The sequence below is a fragment of the Tamandua tetradactyla genome, chromosome 6 (genome assembly GCF_023851605.1).
Source record: "Tamandua tetradactyla isolate mTamTet1 chromosome 6, mTamTet1.pri, whole genome shotgun sequence".
NCBI classification, from domain to species: Eukaryota; Metazoa; Chordata; class Mammalia; order Pilosa; family Myrmecophagidae; genus Tamandua; species Tamandua tetradactyla.
In genome coordinates this window covers 84,692,645-84,718,559 of record NC_135332.1, presented here as the reverse complement: position 1 = coordinate 84,718,559, position 25,915 = coordinate 84,692,645, and the positions used below count along the sequence as shown (strand labels likewise).

Genomic DNA, 25,915 nt, shown 5'->3' with positions numbered 1-25,915 from the left:
TCCTCTGAGCTCAGTCCCGCTGCCCTCTGTCGCCCCTCCGCCCCACAGTCCTTACTCCTTGGACTCTCCCAGCTGCCCCTGAACCTCCTGAGGGTGGGGGCAGCCTTGGTTCATCCCCAAACCCAGCTGGGTGGGCACTGCGGCTGTGAACACTGAGGGAGCAAACAACGGAAGATGGCGTCCCTGACTGAGGTCGGCTCTGGTGCCCGCTTCCTGCCTCCCTTCCAGCCCTGGCACCGGGAAACCAATCAAGTGCAGCAGGTTTTCTGGGAGAAACAAAGACTCCTCCGGTGGCATGACAGAGACAGATGGGTTCTGAGAGGCCCAACGGGCAGGAGGAGCGACTGGGAACTCGCTTAGGAGGCTGCGCCCACCATGCTGGGGTGGAGCTGAAATGGGACGGCCTGACAGGTGTGCTGTCAGGTAAGGGCTTCCCACCTGGAAAGGAGGCCCAAGTTGCTGCCTCCATTTCCAAGATTCTAGAATTCCTGGCTCTGCACACCGCAGCAGGGTTTCCTACCCTCGTCTGCCTCTCCTGCCCCCAAGCCTTGAGTGCCTTCCCCATCTAACCCGCCCAGTGGACTCATTCCACACAAAGTCTCCGCCTCCCTGGGGTCAGAGTGGGCACCCCTCCCTCTGTCAGCCGCCAGCCTCACCTTCTCGGGTTGCATCAGGGTGCTGCTGAGGCCCTGCAGGCTCAAGGCCCGCACCAACTGGTTACTATTGGTCAGGCCCAGGCTCAGGAAGCTGGCCATGGCTTTTCGAGATGTGTACTGCGTGAGCTCCTGGCTGTTGAGAAACTGAGGCAGGTCGGTGCCATCAGTTGCCTGGGGCCCCAGGCATCGCATCTCTGCATGAGGCCTTCCTGAGGGCCTCGGTGTGGGGGCGGGGGGGACGTACAGACCTCTGAGATGAGGAGGATGGCCACCTTGTTGTCCCGCTCCTCGGAGCTCTTCAGGGAGATGACCGCCTGCCCCAGGACGGCCTTGAGCTCGCAGTTGTAATGGGCCATGGCCCTGCAGGTAGGAGAAGCGGGCACAGGGACCTTGAGACTCCACACCCCACCCCCACCCTGCCCTCCTCCTACACCCTGCAGGCTTGAGCCAGGTGGGGCCATCAGCTCCCAGGCCCTCTCAGCTGCTCACTCACCTGGCCAGGAGGGTCAGCCCCTCTGTAAAAGTGTCCACGTGCTCAAATAGCTCCCAGCCCTTCAGCAGCTGGAGGTAGGCAAACACCTCCCAGCAGTTCGTGGTCCAGAAAAGGCCCTTCAGCGCCTCCAGGCATGTCCTGAGGCCCAGCCGGGTGGGGGCATTTGGGGGGAGTGGAGGTGAGGGCAAGGGGCTCACTTCTCCACCCCCAGACCCCTACCGCCCTCCCTCAGGGCCTCTGCTGTGCCGTCTCCTGACTGCTGGGGGCTGCAAGCCCCGGGTTCCTAACCGCCTCCCCCGCCCAAGCCCAGGGCTTGTGGAGTGTTTGCAGGGGAGCAGGGAGGACGGGCCCGGCACCTGCTAGGGCTGAGGGGTTTCATGTGCAGGGTGCCCTCCTCCTTCTCTGAGATGCCGTCCACCAGGCCCAGCTCGAACAGGTAATGGAGCTGTGTCAGCAAGCCCACAAGGATGCCGGCAAAGGCCCAGCGGATGGTGGCCTTGTACTCCGATATGTACAGCAGCTCGTAGATGGTGCCCAGGGCCTGCAGTGGCACAGGGAGGAGGCCGCAGGGGGCAGCTGGCCAAGGTGGGAGCCATGAGCTGCACCCACACTGCACCCCAGGCACCAGGGCCCACTGCCAAACCCGGCCATGGCTGGGAGAATCCCCGGGTCTCCGGCCCACCCTAGGACTCAGCACTAAGAGCCCTTGGCCACTTCTGGCCAGCTCCTCTGCCAGGCCCCACCCCACCGGGCTGGCTTCCAGCCTCTTGGTGGTAGTAGCACCCAGTGCAGGGCACGCACCTGCCCCAATGCCTGTTGGTCCTGCAGCGAGCAGCCGGCCGACAGGAAGGGCAGGCACCCATGCCGGGCTCCCTTCCCAGGCTCGGCCAGGGTCTCTAGCATGCCCACCTTCAGTCTGGACCAGGCTACTCCTCCTTCCCAGACCCCACCCTCATTGAAAGCCGTCCCACTGGGCCTGCTGGCTCCTCCAAGGGCCCTGACTGGGGGTAGACTGCTCACTATCCCACGGCCCACTCTGCCACCAGGGGCTCAATTTCCTGGAGGTGTGCCCACCCACCCGGGCTGTGCCTGGCACTTCTGCCCCCTCCCCTAAACAAATACATCCTGTTGTCACCACGACCCCTGTACCCCGGCTGCCCCTGATGGACAGCACGGCCGCAGACTGCCAGCGCACCCTACAGCTTCCCCCTCAGCCCCCAGCCGCCTTTCGGAGGCAGATCTAATTGCCCCCACCCACATCCTCCCAGGGTTTCCTCTGCAGTCATTGTGACACTCAGACCCTGGCCCCAGCTGTCCAGCGCCCCTCATTCTCTGACCCCCTTGGGTGCTGGAAAGTACCGGACCCTTTCACCTTGGGGTCTCTGCCCTTGCTGTGCCTCTCCAGGAAAAGGTCTTCCCCACTCAGGATCCCCGAGCCAATTTCCGCTTGTCCTATCTCTACCCCTGCCACCCCCCAGGACCCATTTTGTCTGCTGCAGGCTGGTTTTTTCTCCTCCGGCAGTGCTGGCCCTTGTCCCTGGGGGTAATCTCCCCATCCCAGGATATGGCGGGCCCCACCTGGAGGCTTATGTTAATGAGTTGCTAATGAGATGATTCAGGCTGGGGGCAGCCACCCTCTAGCCTTAGGGTAGGGGGCGGGCCGAGAGGGTAGGGGCTCTGAACCTGCCGCCTGCAGAGGTGAGGGAGGCCAGAGATGGAGGTCCTGCCTCTGTAATGGGATCCAGGGTGAACTCTGGGTGCTGAAGTCTGTCTAGCTGACCTTCCCCGGTTGGCAACACACACTGATGGGCGGGAAGGATGGGGCATTCTGAGCCCTCGAGGAGAGGACATGGAAGCTTTTGGTTTGAGCCCCTCTCAGACCTTACTCTATGGGGTCTCTTGTTTCCTTTTTGCTATAATAAAATTGATCGTAAGTCTAATGCTTTCCTGAGTTCTGTGAGCTGTGCTTGCACATTGTTGAACCTGAGAGGTTGGTGAGAACCTGAATTTGGCACCAGGTGGCCTAAGATGGGTGCCTGCCAGTGGCTAGTGCCTGAGGGAGGGGTCCTGCTGGGGCTGTGCCTGGTTCCTGGGGGAGGGGGTTGGGGGTCAGAAGCCACTGCAGGTGGAGAGGTGAGTGCCCATGACAGTGGCTCCGGCCCTGTGACAGGTCAGCAGCTAATGCACCAGTGACCTAGAAGGCACCTGACCTGCCAGGCGGGGGGCCAGCGGTCCCGGCTTGTGGCAAACAAGCAAGACCCACCCTTCCCTTACTTCCTGAATGACCCCGATGAGGAAGGTGGGATTACAAACGCGGAAGAGCCCAGCTCGGGTACGCAGGCCATGTCATGGGGCCTCCCTGGGGTCCCACGGGGCCCCAAATGATAACGCTGCTGCAAGGGAGAGGGGTACCCTGAGGCGGGGGCGGGACTGTGAGACAAGGGGCGCTGCTCACCAGCAGAGAGACAGGCTCCATCTGAGGAGTGAGCAAAACGACCTCCTTCGGGGGCCGCAGCTTCAGCTTCATGTAGAGCAGGGTGAGGACCTTTCGGGACAGCTGGGCGTTGGTGCCCAGGGCTTTCCACATGGGTATGATCTTCCTGGGGAGGACGGGACCCAGGACAGGCCCCTCCGCCCGGTCAGGACCTGCTGGGGGGGTGGGGGTGGGGCAAAGCCGTCCGCGCCCAGGGCCGCGGTGATCCCAAACCCGCTGGTCTGCAGAACCGCCGATGGAACTGGGACCCGGGGAGATACCGCGCGGGCGGGTCAGGACGCGTGAGCGCCCCGCACCGGGGAGGGCCCGGGAGGCTTCATCCGGCCGAGCAGCCGGTGCCGGGGAGCCCCGTCGAAGCTCCGAGCCCAGTAGCTTTCGCTGACGGTCGCGCTCACGCCCCCCGCACCCCTACCCGCGCGTCCCTAAGAAGACGGTCCCCCTCCTCGAGCCCTGGGCTCAGGTAGGCAATGGCGGTTCAGCGGAGCCGGCCAAAGCCGGGACGCGCGGTGGCGGTGTCTCTTCCTCAGCGTCCGCGTCCCGGGAACCCGCGGGCTCCCCCACCCCTCCCCGACGTTCCCCGCCCGCCTCCGCTGGGGACGGCAAGATCAGGTTAAAATGCCGCCAGGGCCTCGGCAGGCATGGGGCGGGGCCAAGGGCAGGGGCGGGACCCGGGGCGGGACCCAGGGGCTGGAGTGGGGCGGGGACTGGGGGGCGGGGCCTAGGACGGAGGCAGGACCTAGGAGGGAAAAGGGGGGCCTGGGTGAAGGCGGGACTCAGTGCGTGTGGGGGCGGGGCCTGGGGCGGGGCCGAGGACGAGAGCGGGGGGTTGGGCGGGGCCTAGGGCGAAGGCGGGGCGGGCTCGGGGACGCGGCCGAGGGCAGCGGTGGGACAATGGCTGGGCCTGGACCCGGACTAGTATCTCCAGGGGCACTTCTAACCCGCCCCCGGGGCCACCGATTCTGGTTTTGGTCCCACCCTTACCAGGAGGCTGCCCTCTCTACGAGTGGCAGCTTGGACAGCCCAGAGTGGCTGGAGTCTGGTGTATCTGGGGTTCTGGGGCAGCTGTCTGGGAGCTGCTTGGGGGCCGCTTCGTGCTCTGACCTCCCGCCCTTTGTGAGGCTGAGTCTGAGGGTGCCCCCTTCCCTGCTGAAAGTCCTCACCTGAGTCTGCGAAGCTGGGGGGGAGGTGACAGCCCTCTCGTGGGCTCTGACTTCCCAGTACCCGGGCTGGAGGCTGTGGGAGGGCACCCAGAGAGGACCGGGCAGGAGACCCACCTCTCGGAGGGGCGGCACAGAGACAAGATCAACTCGATGGTCTCCTGGGTGTGCTGTGTCCCCAGAATAGTCACGGCCTTCATCATGGTCGCCTGAATGTCCTTGAAGATGATGTGCGGCAGCTCCTGGAAGAGGTCGTGCAGTATCTCGGCCACCTGCAAGGAGGGGCGCATCAGAGAGTCCTCAGGCCCACCCCTTCCCGCTCCTCAGCCTGCATACGCCCCGAGGTCGCTCCTGCGAGAGGTCATCTCTGATCCCTTCAGCACCCAACGTGACCCAGAGTGAATCTGCACGCCACGGGCCTCGTTCAGGCCAGCCCTTATCCCCACTGTCCGGAAGGAAACGGGAACAGTAACCCCTTTGGGTGCCAGTGTGATTGACTCCCCAGCTCCACCGACAGGAGAGCCCAGGGGTGGGCCCGCGATTAAGTTGTGCTGGCCAGACCACTGGACAATGGCTCCTCCTTCCCTCTCTCCTGCTGGGTGTGCACAGGCAGTGGGTAGCTCTGCTCACCCCTGCTGCTGCCCCGTGACCTGGCGGGAGGGGGGGGCACCTAGGGCTGCCTGGGTTCCAGGGATGGCAGAATGGGTGGGGGTGAACCTGGGGCCTCTCAGGGTCTTGCTGGGTCCCCCCTGCGGCACTCCAGCCTGAGGGTTCCAAGCTCAGGGCCAGGACTCTGCTCTGCACAGCTGCTGGAGGCAGGGTTAGCTCATTAAGAGGGTCCCGAGGCCACTGTGAGAAAGGGGTCTGGTGGGCACACACGTACACACCCATACACCTGTGCACACACGTATATAAATACCCCCACACCCATATGCACACGTGCACACACACATACATACACACGGGAGCCCTTGTTGCTTGACAGTCCTACTGCTTCACCATTCCAGTCAGGGTGAAGGGCAGGACCGCAGCCCCCCTTCCCCCTCCCCTTCCATGACTCCCTGCCGGCCCCGCCCACCTGCTGGCGCTTGATGCCGGGGCCCTGGAAAATCAGCAGGAGGATCTCCGTGGCCAGGTCCGAGCACAGGTGGCTGCAGCTACGGAGCCCGTGCAGGAGCGTGAGGGTCAGCTGCGTGTGCTGGGCCACTGTCAGGTTGTCACTGAAAGCCTGGGAGGGGTGGGGAGGGAGGCTGAGAGCTGAGGGGGTGGGATGAGGGCCCCCAGCATAGGGTGAGGGCAGGGGTCAGGGGCTGTGCTCTCCGAGGTCCGCAGCAGCAGAGTCTCTCCCGCCTATGGGCTGGGAGAATCCCTGGGGGGTGTCTCCCTGGGGGCCTCTCTTACCCGGAGGGAATGTGGACACAGACTCAGGGGACCCCGTAAGGCCCCCTGACCTGGGACCCCCTCCCCGACAGGACATGTCCGGTCCCCAGGTCCTGCCAAGGCCCAGCTGCTGGAGGCTAACTGCCCCGGAGAGAAGGTGGGTCCCTGCCCAGGGGGTTAGGTGCCTCCCAGCCTTCAGCCAACATGGGACTGGCCCAGGGGGCAAAGCCTGCCCCTCCTGCCTCACGATGGGGCCACATAGGTGGGGCGGCCATGCTGCAAGCCCAGCCCAGCACCTCCCTCGTCCCCCACCCCCCACTCTCAGCTCCTGCCCAGCCCCACCTGCTGCCTCCCTATTCCTGACAGCACTTTCTCCACAGGGCTCAGAATTCAGTCTGAGGTTTCTAGGGAACCTGCCTAAGACAACAAGTTTCTAAGCCCAGGGCCACTGGGAGGGGCTCCACAAGAGCCTTCACCTGCATGCTGGGGTGGCTGGTTCCTACCACACAGCCTGCCCACAGAGGTCCTCGAGCACAAGGGAGGGGAAACTGAGGCACGGGACAGTTGAATGACCTACCCAAAGTCACCCAGCCAGTTAGGGGCAAAGCTCAGACTCACGCCCCATCCCTTCACTCCTAGTCCAATGCAAGGGAGGGCACAGTGTGAGACAGATATGTGAGGGGAGGGTGGCCAACCTACGTGCTCCCCTGGGCCCGAGACAAGTGGGTCACCCCAGGCGCGGAGGCAGGGAGCAGAACAGAGGGGGTGGTTCTGAGGATACCCATGAAAACCTTGGGTCCGGTGCCACCTCCCAGTCAGAGGTGGGAAGGGACAGGGGTGGCGGGTTTAAGGGAAAGCAGAGGCAGGAAAGAGCCTTGGTGGCCTGGGTCTGACTCTGCCTGGCCCACTGCCCCCCTGCTCCCCAGGCCTCACCTTCACCACATCATAGAGCTTAATTTCCCACTCTCTGGAGGCCTTCACTTCAAAATTCCGCATTTTGTTCAAATGTATGAATTCCAGCACCTTCCCTGTTATGAGACAAGGAGGTCAGGAGGTCCTGTCTCAGCCTGGGGGAGTGACACCCTCCTTCCCAGACATGCCGTCCCCATGCACAGACCAAGGACGAGGCTCTGCGGGGGAGGTGAAAGAGTCAGGGCAGGTGCCTGGGAGAACTCAGGGGCCCCTCGCCCTTGTGGCCAGCTCACCCTTCTGCTGGCTCAGGAGCTGCAGGAGCAGGTAGACACACTGGCGGGAGTGGTACCGGATGAGCGGGTCCTCATCCCGCCACAGCAGAGTCAGCAGACCCAGCTGGTGGCCCAGCATGGAGGGCGAGGCCTCTTCCTGGGGTGGGGGTGGGGGGCCGGGCAGAGCCATGAGCAGAAATGAGCTGGCGTTCTGCTGTCACCTCAGCTATCTCAGGTCCCCAGCTTCCCGCCCCTCAGACCAAGGGACAGGCACAGGCTCAGCAACGGATAAGGGGCTCTGCTTTTGCCTCCAGGGAAACCCTCTACCTCTCTGGCCTCAGTTTCCCCCTCTGGAATGATGACAAGGGGACTGGCTCCTTGAATGCACCTGCCCTGGGTTGGTACTTGGTGAACACCACTCCGCCAACCAGGTGTATTCTCCCAGCTTCCTTTCTTTCTCCTTCACTGAGGGGTCCCCCACCCCCAGCAGCCCCCCACCTGCCTCTGCTTTCTGCAGCTAAAGGAAGACTCAGGCTCTACCCTGACCGGGGTCCAACTGCCTGATTGGGCTTTCCTATTCTTTGGAAGTGACAACATCCCAGGTAATGCAAAACTCAAAAATTGCTGGTTTAAGGATTTGTGCACAAGGGAGGTTTATGAATTGCATCCCCTCTCCCTCTCCTTTCCAGTCTCCCCTCAAGCTGACAAGGGTGGAGGGTGCAAACATACACAGGTGTAGAGTCACAGGAAAAAATATTAAACCTGAAATAACAAAGTCATGCTATAGCCATGGTTCCGTGACGTCACTGTTTCCATGCAACAACTTATCATGGCCTGTGTGCTGATTTGAAAGGATTTACGCACCCTAGAAAAGCCATGGTTTAATCCTAATCCGATTTTGTGGAGGCAGCCTTTACTTTTAAACCTTATTAAGAATGTAGGCTGGAATCTTTTGATTAGATTATCTCCACAGAGATATGGCTCCACCCGTTCCAGGTGGGTCTTGATTAGTTTACTGGAATCCTTTAAAAGAGGAAGCATCTTGGAGAAAGCTTCAGAATGAGGAGAGCCACAGCAGAACCATGAGAGACGAGAGAGCTGCAGCCAGAGACCTTTGGAGATGAAGAAGGAAAACACCCCTGGGGGAACTTTATGAAGCAAGAAGCCTGGAGAGAAAGCTAGCAGATAATGCCATGTTCGCCATGTGCCTTTCCAATTGAGAGAGAAACCCTGTATGTCATCAGCCTTCGTGGACGGAGGTATCTTTACCTGGATGCCTTAATTTGGACATTTTTATAGACTTGTTTTAACTGGGACATTTTCATGGCCTTAGAACTGCAAACTAGCAACTTAATAAATTCCCTCTTTTAAAAGCCATTCTGTTTCTGGTATATTGCATTCTGGCAGCTAGCAAACCAGGACAGCCTATCTCCAAATCAAAACCCTTAGATGCAATCTGCTCGTTTAAACAGTTGCACAACATCCCACAGTATGAAAGTACACTGACTTGTTGAGCATTTTCTTGCAGTGGACATTCAGGTCGAGTCCTGCTTGTGTGTGTTTGTGTGTATTATAGACAAAGCTCCAATGCACACGTGTGCCTGCTCCCTTCGGACCCACCTGGGACCCGGATCACCCATGGAGTGTGGTGCAGAGCTGGGAAGGGGCTGGCCAGGAGCCACCAGCTCCGCCACTGTTTGGTGGCCTTTTCATGGGCTGGCCACCAGCCCTTGGACTGTTTCCCGGAGCTTTGCAAAAGATGTTTTTTTCCCTTTCTTGCTGGTTGTTCGGAGCTCCTGGGGGCGGTGGCGGGGACGCCCTGGTTCCTTCTGATGTACCCATGGCTCTCTGTGCACTGCGGCACTTCCTGAACCCGGGAATCAGCCTTTTCTGCAAAGAGGCTGAGTTCTTCTGTATTTAAAATCCAACCCCTGGTCACTAGCTGTGCTCCTTGCTACTCTCCCATGGTTGCTTTGAGGCTTTGCAGGCTGCCCAGCCTGTAGACCCACCCCCACCTCCACCCCCAGGGCTAATGCTCAGAGTAGACCGTCCAATCCCAAACCACACCACGTGGGACACTCTCTTCTTACCCCTATCTATACTCGCAGCTCTCTTTCCCAACACAGAGGTCCTGGGTCACATTCCCCTCCATATGCTTCCTCATCTGCCCAAGCCTAGAGCACAAGTTTCAGAACTGCAAACCAACATCCCTGCAAAAAAGCGAGCTATCGCGTTTGTTAGAGTATTTGCTTATCTCCAGTAGAATAATCCCATATATCAATGAGTCTGGAAAACTGAATACCCCTGTATAAGTCCACCTCCCTCTCAAGATGTAACATGGTTCCTTGAGCTCAGAAAATTCCCTGGGGTCTCTCAGGTGAGTTGTGGCACTGCCCAAAGTGGGAGCGTTTCCCGGTGCACACCTGAGCCGGGCTTCCTCCTTCTAGGTCCGTGAAACTCATCCATATCTTTGGGTGAATCTGTGAAAACACCACCACAGTGGCAGTGTAGCAGGACATTCTCCTACTGATGGAAAGTTGGTTTGCTCCCAGTTTGGGGCCACTGTTGGAAAAGCTGCTGTGCAGAAATGTCTTCACTCGTCTTGGGTGAATAGCTGGGTGTGGCGTTGCGCAGCTGCAGGACAGGTATACGCTTAACTTTATATGAGACTGTGTAGCTTCACCAGCACAGCATGACCCATCAGAGGCAACACCTCCTCGGCCGCACTCTGACCTGTCAGTCTTTTTCATTTTAGCCCTGCAGTGGACACCTGGTGGTAGCTCACTGTGATTCTAATTCGCATTTCCCTGCTGACAAGTGGCACTGCCCATGTTTTCATGTGCTTTGTAAAATGCATGTTTAAGTCTTTTGCCCATTTTTAGAAATTGGGTCGGTTATGTTATTACAGAGTTGTAGAAGTTCATGATATTTTCTGGAAGCAAGTCCTTTGTTAGCTATGTACATTACAAATATTTTCTCCCAAGCTGTATCTTGAGTCTTTATTCTTTTAACAGTGCCTTTTGATGCACAGAAGTCTTAATTTTGATGAAGTCCACTTCATCGGTATTTATATAGTTATTGTCTTCTGCATTCTAAGTATTCTTTGCCTATCGCAACTTTATAAAAATATGCTATGCCTTCTTCCAGAGACTTTATGATTTAACTTGCACATTTAGCTGTATGATGGCTCTTGAGTTATTTATATTTATGTTGTGAGAAAGCATTGAGCTTCATTTATTTCCCTTTGGATCTCTCCTCATTCTGGCACTGTGGAAAACACTTCTTTTCCCCACATTTTGTGCCTGTTTGCTAAAGTTGCCTCGAGGCAATGCACCAGAAGTGGGTTGGATTTACAATGGGGATTTATTAACTTACAATTTCCAGTTCTTAGGTCATGAAATTGTCCAGCTCATGGCATCAACAGGACAATACCTGGACTCTGGAGACAGGCTGCCGGCATCCAGAAACCTCTGTCACCTGGGAAGGCACGCGGCCCATGTCTGCTGGTCCTTTGCTCCGGGGTCTCATTGCCTTCAGCTCCTGGTTCCAGAGGCCTCCTCTCTGAACTTCTGTGGGTCCTCTTCTAGCTTCTCTGGGGCTTCTCTGAGCTCTCTGGGCTTTTCCTTTGTCTCCTTTATCCTGTCACAAAGGACTCCAGAAAGCGGATGCAGACCCACCTTGAATGGGTAGGGTCGCATCTCAACTGAACTAACCTAAGCAAAAGGTCTCGCCCACAGCAGGTCTGCACCCGCGGGGACGAATTAAAACAACGTGGCCTTTTCAGGGTTCCTCAACAGCTTCACGCCAGCACAGAGCCTGGGCTGAAACCAAGCGACCATGTGGGCCGGGTCTAATTCCTGACCGGCTGCTCCTGCCCCTCAGACACGTGTGCCCGCCTCTACCCTTGCACCGTGCTTTCTGCAGTACTTCGCTTTCTATGTCTGGCATCGGCTGTCCAGCCCTGCCACTTTGTTCTTTGTCAAGACCACTCGGGCCACTCTGGGCTCCCTGTCCTGCCCCTCGTGGGCCCCGACACACCATTCTGTCTCCCTGGGTGCTTTCCCCAGGGGGACACCTGGCTCCCTCCCTTCCCTCTTTCACATCTTCGCTCCCAGATCAGCTTCTGGACCACCCGATGTGAACTGCAGCCTCTGCCCCAAGACTGGGTCCATAGGGCGGGACCTTTCCCTCATCACCCAGTGCCAGCCCTGGAGTAGGAGGTCACAGGGCCTATGGCCAGCCCAGAGGTGGCCAGTGCCCAGGGCTTCCCCAGAGCCAGGTGGGTGCGGGACCCCCGGGGGCGGGCTGGGGCTCACCGGCAGCTTCAGGCAGTTCAGCGCATACTGCAGAAACAGCGAGATGGACTGGACCACCCGCCTCCGCTCATGGCTCTTCTCTGACTGCAGCCAGGACTCTGTGTGCTGGGTGGAGACAGGAGAGCCTGATGGCCTGCAGCCCCTGCAGCTCCCACCCTCACCCCCAGGGCAGACCAGGCCCCGAGTGGGTGGGACGCCTGACGTGTGCTGGGTGAGCGCTCTAGGCCATGGCCTCCCTGGCTGCAGGGATCCCCAGGCCACAGCCTCCTCAGCTGCAAGGACCCTCAGGCATGAGGTCTCTTTTTCACAGGTGGCATCACTGTCCATGAGCACATGGGTAGCAGGAGTGGCAGGTTGCAGCCAGGGAAGGGGCCCAGCATTGCTGGTCCTCCTTCTTCCCCACCCCCACCCACCCACCCAGAACACCCACCCTGCCCTGCCGTGCATCAGCTCAGCTTCTTTAGGCAGCAGGGCCACCTGAGAGCTGCTCAAGAAAACATGGGTTTGGAGGACTGAGGAAGCCAAGGGTGCCCCAAGGAGCCCTGGGTTTCCCATAGAGACTCAGAAGCCGCTGTGGCAAGTAGGGGCAGAGGCAGGTCCAAGCTGAGGTCGCCCAATCCCAGCTCTGCTCACCTTTTTAATTTCTCAGGAGATTTCGGGGGCTCATGACAGAAACCAGGGCTCTGTGGCAGCACATTTTTGAAACCTCTGCTCAAGGCCCATCCTCCCACCTGCTTCCGGCCCATGCCTGCCCCGGCCAGCTCTTGCTCAGGGACCTTTCTCTCCCCACTCTCTGACCTCAGCCACTCAAGGACAAGTGCTCACATCTGGAGCCGTGTCTCGGAGGTGTGTGGGGAGGGAGGGGGACAGAGTGGCCACTTTGGGCCTGGATTTATCACTGTCTGGCTCTCCCTGGGGGTCAGTCAAGCCCCCATGTCAACACCACACTCTGGCCTACGGTGTGGATGGCAGGAGCCTTGTCAGCTTGACACAACTCCATGAGGTCAGGTCCCTGAAGGGCACCGCCCCCTCTCTGCCCCCTTCCCCAAGCCTGGCCTCTCCCTAGGCCCCAGGACCCCCTGGACAATGTTCCAGCTTCTGTCTCATCCCCTTATCCCGCCCCAGGCCGTCCCCTGCCGCCCAGCTAAGCACAGCCCTGGGTTGGTCCACTCATCCTGGTGGGCCTCGTGACAGCCTTTGGTGATGGGTCTGTGTTCTCCATTTGCAGCAGGGACCATAGGTTCACACCGATCTGGGGGACAGCCTCTCTGCCATCTCAGGGCTCAGGGGGCCAGAGTAGTCTCTGCCAGGCCTCTCTTCTTGTCTTCTAGATTAGCATCCTGGCAAAGCGTATGGCATGGGGCAGCCACAGTGGGATGCAGCTGAGACCCCCATAAAGGGGCAGCAGAGTGAGTGCAGCTAGCAGCCCTGCTGACTCCACCGCAGGGGGCTAGGGCTTCCAAACACAAGCTGGGCCAGGCCAGCTGCCTGCTTGCAATTCCTCAGGGGCTCCCACTGGTCTTTTGGACAACCCTTTAACAGGGTCTGTACGGACGTCCTTGGTCTGTACCGTCGGTCCTTGACCACAAGGACCTTGACCACTAAGCACTGGCCAAATTCACCAGAAAGTGAGCAGTGGACAATTGCACAGGGCCTCATTCACTCCATCTAACAACCCTGCAAGGTAAGTTCTGAACATGCCCCATTTTATGAAGGGGAAAACAAAAGCACAGAGAGGGGAATTCTCTTGTCCATATGGCACCCTCAGGAGGGGTGTCCATCCGGAGGTTAAGCGCCCGGCCCTCACACCACACGCCTCTCAGCTGTGCACACTCCTTTAGACTCCGGGGCTCTGGCAACTTGGAACCCCCTATACTGGCTGAATACACTTTCACGCTTTCCTTTAGCCTGGTCATGCCCTGCCCATCCTTTAGACCTCTCTAGGGGCCTTCCAGAACCCTGAACAAGGTTTAGACCCCTGCACTGGGTCTCCTGGCTTCCCACAGCACCTGTCACAGCATCAATGCCACACTGCTGTTGTGAATTTGCTTGCCATTTCCCCTGCCAGAGTGTGGACTTCTGATACAAGAGGAATTGTAAAAATAGGGCCACGTACATGAGACTAAACTTTTCCTCAGAAGTTTCATATATGATATTTGAGGTTTGAGACAAAAATTGTAACACCAGTTTGATAGCCAAATAAAATCAATGAACTAAAGAAACACATGGACAAAGAACTAAAGGAAATTAGGAAAACAATATAGAAACAAAATGAGAATTTTAATAATGAGATAAAAAGTTATAAAGAATAACCAAATAGAAATTCGGTAACTCAAAAGTACAATAGCTAAAGCAAAACATTCAATAGGGAGGTTCAAGAGCAGACTGGAGGAAGCAGAAGAAAAGATCAGTGATCTAGAAGACAAAATTTAAATTGTCCATGTTGAGGAGTGGAAAGAGAAAAAAGAAAACAAAAAACAAAAAACAAAAACAAAAAACCAGAACAGAACAGCACCTCAGGGACCTGAGGGTTACCAAGCACAGCAGTAAATGCATTGTAGGAGCCCCAGAAGGAGAAAAGAGAGATAAAGGGCTAGAAAAAATACCTCATGAAATAATGGCAGAAAACTTCACAAATCTGATGAAAGATATGAATGTACAAATGCAAGATGCTCAAAAATGTCAAGAAGGATGAACCCAAACAGACTTAATTCCAGGCACGTAATGATCAAACTGTCCAATACCAAGGACAAAGATAGAATCTTAAATCAGCAAAAATAATAATAATAATAATAATAATCAGGAACAAGACAAAGACATCGCTTTCCCCACTGCTGTTTGTAATAGAAGTTCTTGCCAGAACAATCAGACAAGAAAAAGAAATAAAATGTATCCAAATTGGAAAAGAAGAAGCAAAAGTATCTGTTTGCAGATGACACCATCTTATATAGAGAAAACCCAAAGGAATCCCCACAGGTAAATGATTAGAGCTAATAAATGAATTCAGCAAAGTGGCAGGGTGCAAAATCAACACTCACAAAGAGACACTGTGTTCCTACACACCAGCAATGAACAATCTGAGGAGGAAATTAAGAAAATGATTTTATTTTCATTAGCAACTAAACAAACAAAATATCTAGGAATAAATTTAACTAAGGATAAAAAAGACTTGCACACTGTGCTGGTTTGAAATGATTTATGTACCTTAGAAAAGCCGTGCTTTAACCCTAATCCAGTCTGGCGGGAGCAACCATTTCTCTTAACCCCTGTTCAATAATTAGGTTGGAAACTTGATTAGGTTGTCTCCACGGAGATTCGACTCACCCAATTGTGGGTATGAACTTTTGAGTAGAGGGAGATGGGACTCCATCCATTCCAGGTGGGTCTTGATTACTTTACTGGAATCCTTTAAAAGAGGAAACATTTTAGAAAAAGCTTGAGATTCCAAGAGAAATAGAGCCCGTGCAGCCAGAGACCTTTGGAGAAGAAGAAAGGAAGTGCCCCCAGCAGAGCTTCATGAAACAAGGAGCTGGAAGAGGAAGCTAGCAGGCGCTGCCATGCTCAACATGTGCCTTTCCAGTAAAGAGAGAAACCCTGAATGTCATCGGCCTTCTTGAGCCAAGGTATCTTTCCCTGGATGCCTTAGATTGAACAATTCTATAGCCTTGCTTTAATTGGGACATTTTCTTGGCTTTAGAACTGTGGACTTGCAACTTAATAAATTCCCCCCTTTAAAAGCCATTCTGGCAGCTAGCAAACTAGAACACACACTGAAAACAAAGACAGACAAGCAAACAAACAAAAACACACTGCTGAAAGAATTTAAGGACCTAAATAAATGACAAGGAATCCATCTGTCATGGTTTGAGAGAATTAACATTGTCAGTATGTCAATAACACCCAGTGCAATATACACATTTAATGCAGTCCCTATTAAAATTCCAGCATTTTTTTTGTAGAAATGGAAAAACTGATCCTCAAATTTATACCAAACTTCAAGGGTCCCCAAATAGCCCAAACCATCTTGAACTAGAAGACCAGGATTGGAGGACTCACACTCCCCAATTATAAGTCGTATTACGAAAAAAACAGTAAGCAAAACAGTGTGGTATTGGCACAAATAGACAAAAACATCAGTGGAACAGAACAGAAGGTTTCAGAAGTAGATCCACAGATCTATGACCAATTGATTTTTGACAAGGTTGCCAAATACCTGCAGAGGGGAACGAAGAGTCTTTTCAACAAATGGCCTTGGGGAAGCTGGATTTTGTCGAGGGGTGAAAGAGTTCTAAATCTTCATTCTGCCCATCTCATACAAAATTGTTCACGTTTCAAAACTAACAATTTTTACTTTGAGGCGAAACATTTGCAAAAAGTCAGAAATGGACAATTTTGTCTAAGAATTTAAATTACCAAAATTGATTGAAGGAAAAGTCATACTTCTGCACAGATCAAAAGCTACTAAAGAAATGGAACTGGTAGTTAGAGATCTTCTTCGTAAAGCCCTCAGGCCCAGATGGTTTTTATCTACAAATCTTAGCACTCGCTGTGGCGGTTTGGCACCACCGAAACATATGTCCTTAAATCTGATCGGTCCCTGTGCATGAACGCAGCGAAAGCAGGGCCTTCTGACGGGGCCACTTGGGTTAAAGAGTGACTCAGCCCAATCGGGATACATCTTAACCCTAAAACTGGAGTCCTTTATAAGCAGAGTGAAATTCAGACTGAGAGAGCCCCAGGAGGAGAGGCCAGAAGCTGGACTCAACAGAACCCGGAAAAGAAGGGAGAGGCCAGGAGAGGCCACCACGTGCATTGCCATATGACAGAGGAGCCCAAGGGTCTCCGGCAGTCAGCCCCTGAAGCTCCCGTCTTCAGGGAGGAAGCATCACCTTGATAACATCTTGATTTGGTCTTCTCCTACCCTTAAAACCGGGAGCCAATACTCACTGTATAAGCAGACCCACTGCATGGTATTTGCTCGAGCAACAAGGAAACATCTAGATAATAAATAAATTATACTTAAATTTTAAAAATGGAAAAAAGGAAAACCTAACTAGGAAGTAAAAATATATAAAGGATAAAAACAGAAAATAATATAAATGAGCAAAAAAAATTGGAAAGGATATGAAAATAAATATTCTATAAGAAGACTTCTTGTAAAGCTGGAAAAAAAAAAGAAAGAAGCTCACATAACACATTGCGAAAAATGGAAAAAATATATAACTTCAGCTCGAACAGTTATTTTAAAAGGCATAAGAAATGAGTAATCACTGCCTTTTACAAACTGCTGCAGAGACTAGAAAATGAAGGAAATCATCCAATTTATTTAATGAAGCAAATATAACCTTGATAACTAAACAAGAAAAAACATAAAAGATACAGGTCAATTTACTTTAAGGCATAGATGCAAAAATTTTAAATATAATATTAGCAAATCAAATTCAATAGTGTATTAGCAAAATGATGTGTCATGACAAAGTGGGGTTTACTCAAGAATGCAGTGACACTTCAAAATTGTAATTTCACCAAGGAAGCCTGCCTTATGAATAGAGTAAAGAGAAAACCATGTAACCATCCCAGTACGTAGAGAGAAATGTTCGATGAAATTCAGTATACGTTCAAGGTTAGATCTGAGTGCGGTGACCTTGAGATTGTCTCTCTTGGATCTGGCTGCTGTCCTCAAAATCCATCTCTGTGCTCAGAGGTCTCCAACACTTCCTTCTTCCTTCCCTCTCTGACAGGTCTCCACTTCTCCCTGCTCCCTGCCCACTTTCTCTCACAAGCATTTCCCCGATAAACGTGCTCTGTGTTTAAGCCCACTGGGCACCTGCTGCTCAGGGGACCCAAAGCGAATCAGAAATAGAAGAAAACATTCTTCACCAACTAAAGGGAATCTAGCATCATCTCCAGTAACCTGCTTATTTAATGTCAAACCCTTATGAGCATTCTTCCTAAATCCAGAAGACAGAAAAGGGTACCTGCCTCCACTGTCCTATTTTGTACTGTAATGGAATGGCCTAATCAATGCAAAAAGACATGAATAAGAGATTTATTTTTGAAAATATAGGGTTTTGGAAGGAAGAGATACAAATGTCTTAGTTTGTAAATAACATGATCATTTACAAAAAAAATAATAATCATGATCTTAGTAAGAGGGTCTCAGGAAGTGGCTAGCTATGACAACAACATACAAAAGCCATAGTGTTCTCAGATCAGGTAGGGTCAGTTAGAAGTTGTGATTCTTTTAAACAAGCCCATCTCCAATATCAACAAAATCTCTAAGCTTTCAAAGATGCCTGGGGTGGCCCCTAGTCTTTAGCTCTGAATATCAGGACCAGCTCAGCGTATTTGTGAGACGGATGCCTCCATTTAACACACACCTCTGGGACTGATGGGTAAACCAGGAGGCCAACTTGTTACTTTTGGCAAAGCAGACTACTGCACTGCCGAGGAGTAGCCAAGCTTGGGTTTTCTGACTGAGCCTGGGAAAATGCTCCGTGGGAAGCCAACCTGCGCTCTGCAAGGAGACTGGGCAGACCCAACCAGAGACGCTGCAGAGAGGGCTTTAAATGGCTGACGGCATCAAGGCAAAACAGAGGATGCATCCGCATCTGCTACAGAGAAAAACCTGTCTGGGAAACAGCACCTCAGCATCAAGTGGGCAGGCCGCCAGCTCCGACATCCACACTGTTGAGTTAAATTCTTGCTCTGCCATGCTGTGTGACCTTGCGCAAGTGACTTAACCTCTCTGTACTCTGTTTGCAAAGTTAGGTTGCTAAGCATGCTCACTTCTGGGGGTTGTTGTGAGGATTAACTGATATGCCTGGCATGGAATACAGACTCTATCATGATCAGTGGGGGAGCATGGTGGGAGTACGGTGGGAGGGAGCTGGGAATTGTCCGGGCAAGCTTCTCTGTGAGACCTTGGCAGAGCTCTGAGCCCTGGGACAGTGTCACAGGACACCGAGGAGAGCATGTCCTCCATTCTCAGCTGGGTTTTGTCATCCCCATAAGGGACTGTCCCTTCTCACCTCTTGGACCAGCAACATTGCACTCTCTTGACACAGAATAACTTTCTCTCCTATATTCCTCTCCTGGGTGATTCTGCCCAGCCCTCAAGTACAGCCCAGGATCCCCTCTTCCAAGAAGCCTTCCTGGATAACCTGCCCTAACCCATATGTGGTGGTTTGAACCTGTATGAGTCCCAGAAAAGCATGTTCTTAAATGTAATCCATCCCTGTGGATGTGAAACCCATTGTAGGACAACCTTTTGATGATGCTACTTCAGGTAAGATATGTCCCACTTCATTCAGGATGGGCCTTAATCCTATTATGGACTCCTCGATAAATGGAATGAATAGAGAGAAAAAATCACCCACGGAAGTAAGAAGCTAAAAGCAACAAAACCTGAAGAGAATGGAGAAACCAGAAGATGCCACCATGTGCTTTGCCATTTGGCAGAGGAGCCCAGGGTGGAAGCAGTGGGTCTTCGGGAGGAAAGCTTCACCTGATGATGCCTTAATTTGGACATTTTCTTGGCCTCAAAACTGCAAGCAAATGAACTCCCATTGTTTAAGCCAGCCCATTTCGTGGATCTGCTTGGAGCAACCTGGAAAACCAAAATACCACACCTCTCTCTGGGTGCTTATCACCCTGTGTCCCAGTTGTCTGTCTGTCTGTCTTTCCTTTCCTCTGGACCGTGCGGGGCCGACAGCCGGCGGGGCACCGGAGGAGAGGTCAGCGAGTCAGCGCAGCTCAGGGGCGGGGCCAAGGACCCTCCCCAGTTCCGGAATGGCTGGGGGGCGTGCATGGGGGGCCCGGGCGGCCCTTGGCCCTAGGGAGGGCCCCGCACCTGCAGGAGGAAGTGGATCTCGTCCATGCTCTCGTTCTCCGAGATGAAGCTCTGCAGCAGCAGCTCCAGGGCCTTCGTGGTCTTGCCATACAGCATCTGGAAGCGGGGAGACGCCGCCTGCATTGCCCGGCCCTACAGCCCCCAACCCCCCACCCCGAGCTGCCCTGCAGGAGTTCGGCCACCCCCTCGCCGCCGCGGGGCTTCAGCAGCCACTGCCTCTGGGACCTCAGCCTGCTCCTCCTGCAGGCAAGTGTGATGACATCTTCCCGGCCCAGCCCGGGGGCAGCTCCGGCTCCCGGCCCTCAGGTGAAGGCCTTGGGGTGCTAAGATGTGCCCGAGACCCCAGAGGGCACTGTGCACCTGGCAGGGCTCGGGGAGATCCAAATCCTTCAGCTGCGCGTGCCACCCCTGACCCTGGCTCCTTGGACAGTGTCCCCTGCCCTCCGCTACCGCCTCTCGGGCCCTCTCACTGTTCACCTTCCTTCGTCTTCTCTGTCAACACTGCACTCCCCCAAGGTTGCTCCCGGCCTCAGGTCCCTTCTCACTGTCTTTATTTTCCCCGGCTGATGTCCCCAGATATTCACAGGTCAGCAGGAGCATGGCTGCCCATGGACCTGCCTTCCAGGAATTACCGCACTGGTGGACAATGGCCCAGAACAGCTTTTGGCGCTGGGGGGCTCTTAGATGGGCTAATGCCAGGTGGGTGACCCCCGGACCCATGGGGCTGGCTGGCATGCGCTCTGGCCAGCAGATTCCTATCTGTTCCAACAGCCCGCCATGGGCAGCCGAAGATCAGAGCTTCCTCCAGGGACGTGCTCGGGCCAATGGAGTAAGTGAACTTGACTCATGCTGAATCCAAGCACAAGTCCTCAGGGGCTCAGCAAGTTTCTGCCCGTCCCCAGGCCCGCCTCCAGGGGGAAGTGTGCGCAGCAGCCCCCAGCCTGGGGTAGAAGCAGACCCAGGAAGACCCTAGTCTGGATGAGAGCTGCACTGCCGCATACCCAAGGACCAGAAATGCACACCGTGTGGGGTCCTAAGCCACGGAGACCTTGGGGATGCTTGTTACCACAGCAAAAGCTAACCAACACCTGGAAGCATGGCACATCTTTCCAGGGTTTCGATCCTGGAGTTTTCATCCATGATCCCATCTGGGTCTCACAAAATCCTGAAGGAATGGCACAGCGATTGGAAGCCCCGCAGAATCCAAAGGCCCATGTTTCTCCCAAGGTCATAGCGAGTCAGCGGCACAGCCAGGAGACGCCCAAACCTTGACCCCAGGTCCCGTGCTCCAGAGCTGCCCTCCAGCCTCCACCCACCACACTGGAAATAGGCTTGGCGGACAGACCTGCTACCCAGAAAGACACGTAGAAGGCCCTGGGAACAGGCAATTCACCTTGACATCTGGTTCTGGCTTCAGGGGAGGCAAGCTCTTCTCCAACATCTCCATGGGTGGAAGCATGTACAAGCTCTGCAGGCAGGTCTCCAGGACCCTGGACTTGACCATAGGTTTCAGGTGTGGCCGCAGCTGGCTAGAAATAACACAGAGAAGGGGCTGGGCTTCTTTGCACAGCCTGTGGTCTTGGGGATGAAAGGCCTAGCTGGAAAGGTTTCCCCGGAGGGAGAGCCTTTCTCAGTTTATAATGTGGGAGTCGATCTGGATGATAATGAAGTCTCTGACTCTGATTTGTGGATGAACTGTTGGGGAAAATGAAGCTTAGAGGGATTAGAAGGGCCTAAGGAGAGGGGGTCTGCCCTGAGCCATCCTGACTCGTTCACTCAATTTTCTTGGATTCATTGGCATTTGTTTGTGAGAAAATGCAGAGATTATTCTAGGCTCAGGATCAGGACTGTGGATGAGATCAGGTCTCGACCTGTCACCAGGGTCAGGGCTTAGCATGTGACCAGGACCAGGGTTCAGTGTGTCATCAGGGTCAGGGCTCAAGGTGTGAACAACAAAGGTCAGGGCTCAGTGTGTCATCAGGGCCAGGACTCAGTGAATGATCAGGATCAGCACTCAGGCTCAGTGTGTCATCAGGATCAGGGGCAAGTGTGTGATCAGGATCAAGGCTCAGGCTGTGTGTCATCAGGATCAGGGCTCAGTGTGTCATCAGGATCAGGGGCAAGTGTGTAATCAGGATCAAGGCTCAGGCTGTGTGTCATCAGGATCAGGGCTCAGTGTGTCATCAGGATCAGGGGCAAGTGTGTAATCAGGATCAAGGCTCAGGCTGTGTGTCATCAGGATCAGGGGCAAGTGTGTAATCAGGATCAAGGCTCAGGGTCAGTGTGTCATCAGGGTCAGGGCTCAGCATGTGAATAGCAAGGATCAGGGCTTAGTATGTGACCAGGGTTGGGGTTTAGTGTGTGATCAGGGTCAAGGTTCAGCACATGAACAAGGATCAGGGCTCAGCATGTGACCAGGGTCAGCATTCAGTGTATGAACAAGGGTCAGGGCTCAGGGTGTGACTGGGATTAAGGCTCAGTATGTTGCCAGGATCAGGGCTCAGATTGTGACAACATAACCAGCCTCTCCTGGACTAGAAACAGAGCAAGTCTAACATCCCTGATGGAGTGTGGGCCTTGGCCTCAGCCTGCCCAGCACTTAGTCCTGTGCCACCCCATCGCCCTGCCCCTCCTCCCCCTCTTCCCTCCTCCTTGCACCCTGACCTCACCCATATTCTGGGTGGGTGAATGGGTTCCTGGCTTGGCTCACCTCAGTCCCATGATGACTAGGATGATTTTCTCTTGGAGGTGGGTGGCCAGGAAATTGGGCTCCCTCTGCAGAATGCACTGGGAGGGGTGAGAGGAGGAGCCAGCATGGCAGCTTCTGTGCGGCCCCCACCGTGGCCCCTGGCCCACCCACGACCCTGGGGGCACCCACGGGGAGGGCAAGGCACCCCTCACCAGGAGGCACTGGACCAGCTCTGGGATCTGAACGAATTTGTAGCTCTGGGAGCCAGACTCCTTCTTAATTGCTGCCACAAGCATGATGGCCGCCGAAAGGAAGCTTGTCTTTAGGATATTGTCCTGGTCACGTAGAGACGGGCACAGAAGGCAACGTCGGGCAGAGTCCAGGACATCCCGTCTCATGGGCCCAAGTGCCCACCTTCACACCAAGGTGCTCAAGGCACACGCTCAACACACACAGCACGCACACAACACACACGGCACGCACACAACACAACACGGCACACACGCAACACACACGCATGCATACATCACTTGTACCATCTTCACAGCACACAACACACGCCTTGTTAAGTAAAACAGCATGACAGCCTGCACTGGTGTTGCTGTTGCCTGGAAGGAATTTTCCGAAGACTAAACAATTGCCCTGCAGGGTCTTTCTGAGACTATGGAGCCTACTGCACCCTGCAGGGTTGCAGAGTAACAACCCCCGGTGATAAACCTGCTTCACCCTGGTGGAGGGAGCCTCTCAGGGTGGACACACCATGCCACCCAGTGTATATCTGCTTCCGTCTCTGTAAGACCCTCTCACGTGAAGGGAAGCCCAATGTCAGCCAAGCAGAACATTTCCTTGCTTGAGTCTGTGCCCGTCCTGTGTAAGTTTTCTCTTTCCATCCCCCCAGCGGAGCGCCCTTCCACTCTCTGCACGGGATGCTGCCCAATGCATGATTCACTCAGTAAAGCTGCAGATCCTAAACTGAATACAAAATTTTGCTATTCTCTATTTTGGTGACAAGGACAGGTTCTGAAGACAACCGCTGATGGCTCTGGGCTCCACGAGAAAGGCAGGTGAAGGTACCTTGAGCCTATGAGCGCTCTGACTTCCCTCCATCACCGAGCACCACTGTCTCTGTGTCGGCTCTCCGGTCTCACGAGCCTCTTGTCCAAAGGCCAGAGGGCCCACCTCAGTGATGAGACGATGTGCATTTTGAGTCCAAGTTCCCTGGCTGTTGGTACCGTCTGCAGCTTCATTCCTGGTTTTTTTTTTTTTTTTTTTTTTTTTTTGCTGTGGGTTTCTTTGTCCTGTGCACCAGGTAAGATGTGTGCCATGAAAAGATGAGATCCCCCAAATCTAAAAACTTTGGTTCTCCACCCTCCATCACCCCAGCATACTCATGTTTAAAAATGGCAGGGCCGGCAGCTATGCCTGTTTAACAACATGGCAAAATCTCACCAGAGTCACCCAGATTGCAGTGACCACAACGGAGGATGTCCAGTTACTCAAACATACTCATCTCAGAGGTGCATTTCAGTTTACTTAGAAATGCAAGACTCTAAACTAGTTTCATTAAAGGATGCCTTACAGAAGGCAAATGAGAGGTTAGAAGCTCATGAAATTTCTGTGTTCTCTGTGTTTGTGTTTTTATGTCAACCCATGGCTGTAAAATTTGAAATTGAAGCTATAAGCACTCAATTTGGGTCTGTCTGTCTGGTTTTTTTGTTTGTTTGTTTGTTTGTTTTTGCACGGGCAGGCAGCGGGAATCGAACCCGGTCTCCGGCATGGCAGGCGAGAACTCTGCCTGCTGAGCCACCATGGCCTGTCCTGTCTGTATGCTTTCATGTATACTTTCCTATCTCTGGATTGTATTAAAATTAACTTATAAAACTCTTAAAAGACCTCTGTACAGATGGGCTTAAACATAAATAAATGTTTATATATAAATTGATATTCCTAAAGTCCCAGAAGTTAAAGAAACTAAATTTTTACCATTTCCAATGAAAAAAGAACATTTGTAGAACTAAACCCAAATGTTTTTTAAAAATTCAAGATCACACAATACATATAAACCTTGATAAACAGGACTAGTTTGATATTGTCAGTTAATTAAAAACAGCTATTTCTTCTAAGACGTCAATGTTAAGTATAATATAAGCATACGATTTTGTCCTACTTGGGTATATACTTTCTAAATTGACACAGGTTTACTGATCAAACAAGCTAGAATTACATCTGCTGGTATCTTTAAGATGATGAAAATGTAACTTTGCATTTAGCCAAATCGAGTTATTATTCTGACGAATTTTATTGCAAGAGTAATTGTGTTTCGTGGGATGTTAGCTTGAAGAGAGTTTCTAAGATTTTTTTTTGGTAATTTAAATATGTAAGGTATGAAGGATGTGTTTTTGTTAAGGAAAAAGAGAGTAATTTCGTCCTAAATTAAAATGAACGGTTGTCGTAGAATGAGAAGCAGAAATGTGTAAGACAAAACCTGTAGGAATATAGAAAGTTGTAGGAGGTTTTCGTAATTTTCTTTTCAGATTGTTCACTGCTAGAATATACTAGATTTTTTGTATATCTGTCTTATATCTTGCAGCCTTGGGGGACTCATTTTCTACTTCTAATAGTTTTTGGTGGATTCTGTAGGATTTCCGATACACCAGAGTATGCCATTTACGAAGAGAGACAGTTTTACTCCTTTCTTTCCAATCTGGATGCTTTGTATTTCTTTCTCTTGCCACATTGCTCTGGCTGGAACCTCCAGGACAATGTGGAACAGAGGTGGTGAAAGCGGATGTGCTTGTTCCTGGCTTCCGGGGAAAGCATCCGACCTTCCACCAGCAGGTATGTTAGCTGTGGGGCCTTTAATCAGGTTGATTGTTTGCCATGAAAGAGTATTGGGTATTGTCATTTGCTTTCTCCACCTCTATTGGCAATCATGTGGTTTCTGCTTTTTCTTTTACTCATGTGATGTATCACATTAATGGGTTGGGCTGCACGCCCTCCTCGCTTTTCTGGGATAGACACCCCCTGGTCTTGGTGTGTAATTTCTCTGTGTTGCTGGGTTTGGTTTGCCTGTATTTTCACAGATGTAGGGGATATTGATCTGTAGTTCTGTATGAAATTTGTCTGGTTTGGCTATCAGGATAACACTGGCCATGTGGAGGGAGTTGAGAAGTGTTCTATCCTTTCCTGCTTGTCTGGACGAGTTTGTGAAGAATTGGCATTGATTCTTCTTTAAACCTTTGGTAGAATTCATCACTGAAGCCATTTGGACTTGCGTTTTTCTTTATGGGTAATTTTTTTAGTCACTAATTCGATGTATTTGCTTATTATAGGTCTATTCAGATATGCGCTCCTTAATTTCAGTCTTTCTTGGAAAGGGCCAAGAATTTGACAAGAGCCACTGAGTGACTCACAGGGAGGCTTAGCAGGTGCCACCTGAGGAAGCTGATGGGAGGGTGACAGGGGGTCCTCACCTGTATCCACGAGAGTGGGACAGAGAGCACATGCGCCGCACACGCACACCTACACACACTCCACTCACGCATACCGCATCACACCACACACCAAGCACTCCTCCACAATCCCCTAAACACACCCACAAGGTGCATCATACTCCAAGCACACCTACATACACCCCTAAACACACCATCTCCATCACACACACACATCACACACCCACACATCACAATCACAA

At 53.1% G+C, this 25,915-nt stretch overlaps 1 protein-coding gene across 5 annotated transcripts in view; it reads right to left on the bottom strand.

The window, feature by feature from the left end:
* LOC143688564 (maestro heat-like repeat family member 5) overlaps positions 1–25,915 on the bottom strand; it is a 53,035-nt gene that overhangs the window by 13,539 nt on the left and 13,581 nt on the right. For 4 of the 5 annotated variants that reach the window (XR_013178129.1, XM_077166643.1, XM_077166645.1 and 1 more), the window contains 15 exons: positions 22,434–22,556; positions 22,243–22,319; positions 20,926–21,061; positions 19,533–19,628; positions 11,681–11,785; positions 7,386–7,521; positions 7,114–7,208; positions 5,879–6,028; positions 4,918–5,072; positions 4,625–4,786; positions 3,605–3,749; positions 1,506–1,690; positions 1,150–1,287; positions 905–1,016; positions 657–800 (listed from right to left, as the gene is read on the bottom strand). Coding sequence is in view for 4 of the 5 variants with exons in the window: in XM_077166643.1 (XP_077022758.1) it covers positions 657–800; positions 905–1,016; positions 1,150–1,287; positions 1,506–1,690; positions 3,605–3,749; positions 4,625–4,786; positions 4,918–5,072; positions 5,879–6,028; positions 7,114–7,208; positions 7,386–7,521; positions 11,681–11,785; positions 19,533–19,628; positions 20,926–21,061; positions 22,243–22,319; positions 22,434–22,556 (1,959 nt within the window). In the remaining variant the exon portion in view is untranslated. The remainder of the gene's footprint in view (positions 1–656; positions 801–904; positions 1,017–1,149; positions 1,288–1,505; positions 1,691–3,604; positions 3,750–4,624; positions 4,787–4,917; positions 5,073–5,878; positions 6,029–7,113; positions 7,209–7,385; positions 7,522–11,680; positions 11,786–19,532; positions 19,629–20,925; positions 21,062–22,242; positions 22,320–22,433; positions 22,557–25,915) is intronic. The other variant, XM_077166646.1, reaches the window with a different exon arrangement.